This window comes from Monodon monoceros, unplaced genomic scaffold (genome assembly GCF_005190385.1).
Source record: "Monodon monoceros isolate NGI ecotype Baffin Bay Population unplaced genomic scaffold, NGI_Narwhal_1 Super_Scaffold_12, whole genome shotgun sequence".
NCBI classification, from domain to species: Eukaryota; Metazoa; Chordata; class Mammalia; order Artiodactyla; family Monodontidae; genus Monodon; species Monodon monoceros.
In genome coordinates, this window is record NW_021703768.1 from 6,150,482 (window position 1) to 6,153,125 (window position 2,644).

Here is a 2,644-nt window from a genome sequence, read left to right on the forward strand (position 1 = left end):
TTGAGCTGGGCTAGCTGCTCAGCTTCTTTGAAACACAGTCTCTTTACCAATAAAATGGGTCAGATAAAACCCGAGATGGCTTCTGTGGCCGTGAAATGATAAAACATGTAATGCCTGCCTGTCCCCACCAGTGTCACCTCCCGATCTGCTCACATCCCCTCTTCCCATAGGTTAAATGAACTCAGGGTACTTTACAGACAGACATTGTCATCTTCCTGATCAACCTCTCTTTAAAAATCAGAGCTGGACAGAACGGGTCACAAAAAAGCCCATGAGACCAGGACAACTAGATCTCAGTCAGTTGCAGCCAAGATTTGGTCACCAGCCACTGGTCTTGCCTGGTCTGCTGCACTGCCCACTCCCACCCACTGGAAAACAGCCTCCACGGAAAGGCACCTTTATATATAGTCACCGATCCAGGGGACCACGTCCCAGGGTTGCATGCACTTGCCACAAACCGGCGAGGACTGGCGGGCACCTCACTCTACCGGGAAGCAACTCTAGAAAACCGAACCACAGGCCCGTTAGGTCTGAACTTAACTTCCGCGGTGATCTGAAGAGCTATTTTTCACAGGGAAAATTTTTAATAATTTATAAAAAGTGAAAATGGTAAAGACGTTTAAAAACAATCGTCACGGTGACATCAGAATGAACGCGCTCTGTTGATGAATTTAGAGGCTCCTCAAGATGAAAGCCAAACCAGGAACAGCGGTGAAGTTTGGAGTCAGTCCTTGGCCATTTGGGTTTTCGGGGTGATTCCTCCTATATTGCGGGGATCATCACCGCCCCTCCCCATTGCGCAGCTGGGCCACAGACACTAGACTATGCGCGGCGGCGCGATTCCTGCAAACGTTGGACTCTTCACGGCTTCCCTGGTTGTTCCAGCTTCTGGGGCTCTGAAAGTGCTTTTTGCTTGAAATTTCAACAGATAAAAATAAGTTTCAATGAGTTAAAGGCAGAAAGGGAGGGGAGAGATGAAAGCGTCCAAGTTGAAGGAGGATCCCCATCCCTTCCGCGGCCGGTCCCGAGGTTACCCGCGGGTACCGGGGACTCCAAGGCCGCAGAGGGCCCGCCCCGCGCCCTGAGCGCCAGCTGGCGCCAGAGTCGGATGCGTTTCCCCGCAACCTCTTGGAAATGACTCGAAAGCCAGTGCTCCGTGGTCCCTTCTTTCCCCTTTTGGAACACAGGGACCCCCTGGCGTGGCGGGGAGGAGAGGAGCCAGGCCCGGTCGCAGGGGTGAATTCGCGGAAAGGTCATCCTTTAAAGTCGGGACTCGAGGGGTTCTTTAGCGGGTTGCGGAGAGCACGCTTCCCGCATCCTCCTCCCCAGGCCCTGATTCTTTGATCAGTCCTTAGGAGAGCACCGGTTCCGCAGACCCCGGTCCAGGATTGCGGTGTGGACACCAGGCTCCATCTGGTACACACGGGATTCAATAAACAGGTTGCTTTCCATCCTTCTCCGACGCCCCTTCCCCTCCGGATTGCTCCAACTAGGTTAAGTGAGGTAGGAGGCTCAGGCCGGGGTTAGAGCCTGGATCCCGGGCAGAAGGACCCGGAGCCTCTGAGACCCTCATTAGCGCGCGCACACACGTGCCCCTTCTCGCCCTGCTCCCCACCCTCGCTCCGCTCCGGCCGGCCGGTCGGCTCCGCGCGGCGCTACCCCGCAGCCCGGCGCGCACCGATGTCTCCCCCCAGCGGCCGTGCGCGTGTCGCCGCAGGAGCCGGGCGGCTGGCGGGCGGCGGGGAAGCGGCGCGGCGCAGGCAGTCCCGCGGCTCCGCCCCGCGCCCCCCTCCCAGGCCGGCAGGACCGCCCCCTCCGCGCCGCGCTCGGCTCAGACTGAGCAGCCGCCTTTGCAATGTCAGCAGCCGCGGCGGCGGCGGCGGTCGAGGCCCCGCGGTAGCGGCCAGCGCAGCACGGCACGGCGGGCGTGCACGGCGCGAGCCCGCGGCCGCCTCGCTGCCTTCGGGGCGCTGCGGACGGCTCGGCGCGCCCCGAGGCGGCGCTCGGACTCGAAGCCAGCCCGGCTGCGGCCGCTCACAAAGGACCGCGGACACCAGGCTCCGGGGGGCTGCGCGCAGGGACCGGCCGGGGGACGGCCCGCCGCGGCGCGTCCCCTCCACGCTTCCCCTCCCCGGGCGGCTGGAGCCCGAGCCAGAGCGGGCCCCGTCATATGACAGCGGCGACCCAGCGGCCGGCGAGCGCGCGTGCTGCCCGCTCGGCTGCGCCACGGCCGCCGGCGCCAGGGGGGGCCCACGCCGCGCCCCGCTGAGTGGTCGCCGGTCGCTGCCGCCCCGCGTCCCCCGCGCCCCGGCTCTCGGGCTCCGGGGGCAGGAGCCGAGGGGAACCCCGCGCCGGCGCCAAGCCTAAAATGGCCACGCTGCTCCGCAAAATCGGGCTCATCCGCCTGCACAACCGGGACACCGAGGACCCCAAGCATCACCACAACCACCGCGGCGGCGGCGGCGGCCAGCAGAGCGCGTCGCTGCGCGGCAAGGGCGGCGCCAAGAGCGGCGGCCACAAGCCGCAGCAGCAGCATCCCGCCGGGGGCGCGGGCGACGCCAGCCCCGGACCCGGCAAGGGCAAGGGCAAGCGCGCGGCGGAGCTGGCCCAGCGCGACAAGCCGCCGCAGCCGGCGGCGGGGGCG

General features: G+C 64.6%; 1 protein-coding gene across 1 annotated transcript in view; it reads left to right on the forward strand.

The window, feature by feature from the left end:
- Window positions 1–2,368: 2,368 nt before the first annotated feature.
- The window catches only part of UBE2QL1 (ubiquitin conjugating enzyme E2 Q family like 1), a 45,425-nt gene continuing 45,149 nt past the window's right edge, over window positions 2,369–2,644 (forward strand). Inside the window, exon 1 of the mRNA XM_029216079.1 lies at window positions 2,369–2,641. Coding sequence (XP_029071912.1) covers window positions 2,369–2,641 — 273 coding nt within the window. The remainder of the gene's footprint in view (window positions 2,642–2,644) is intronic.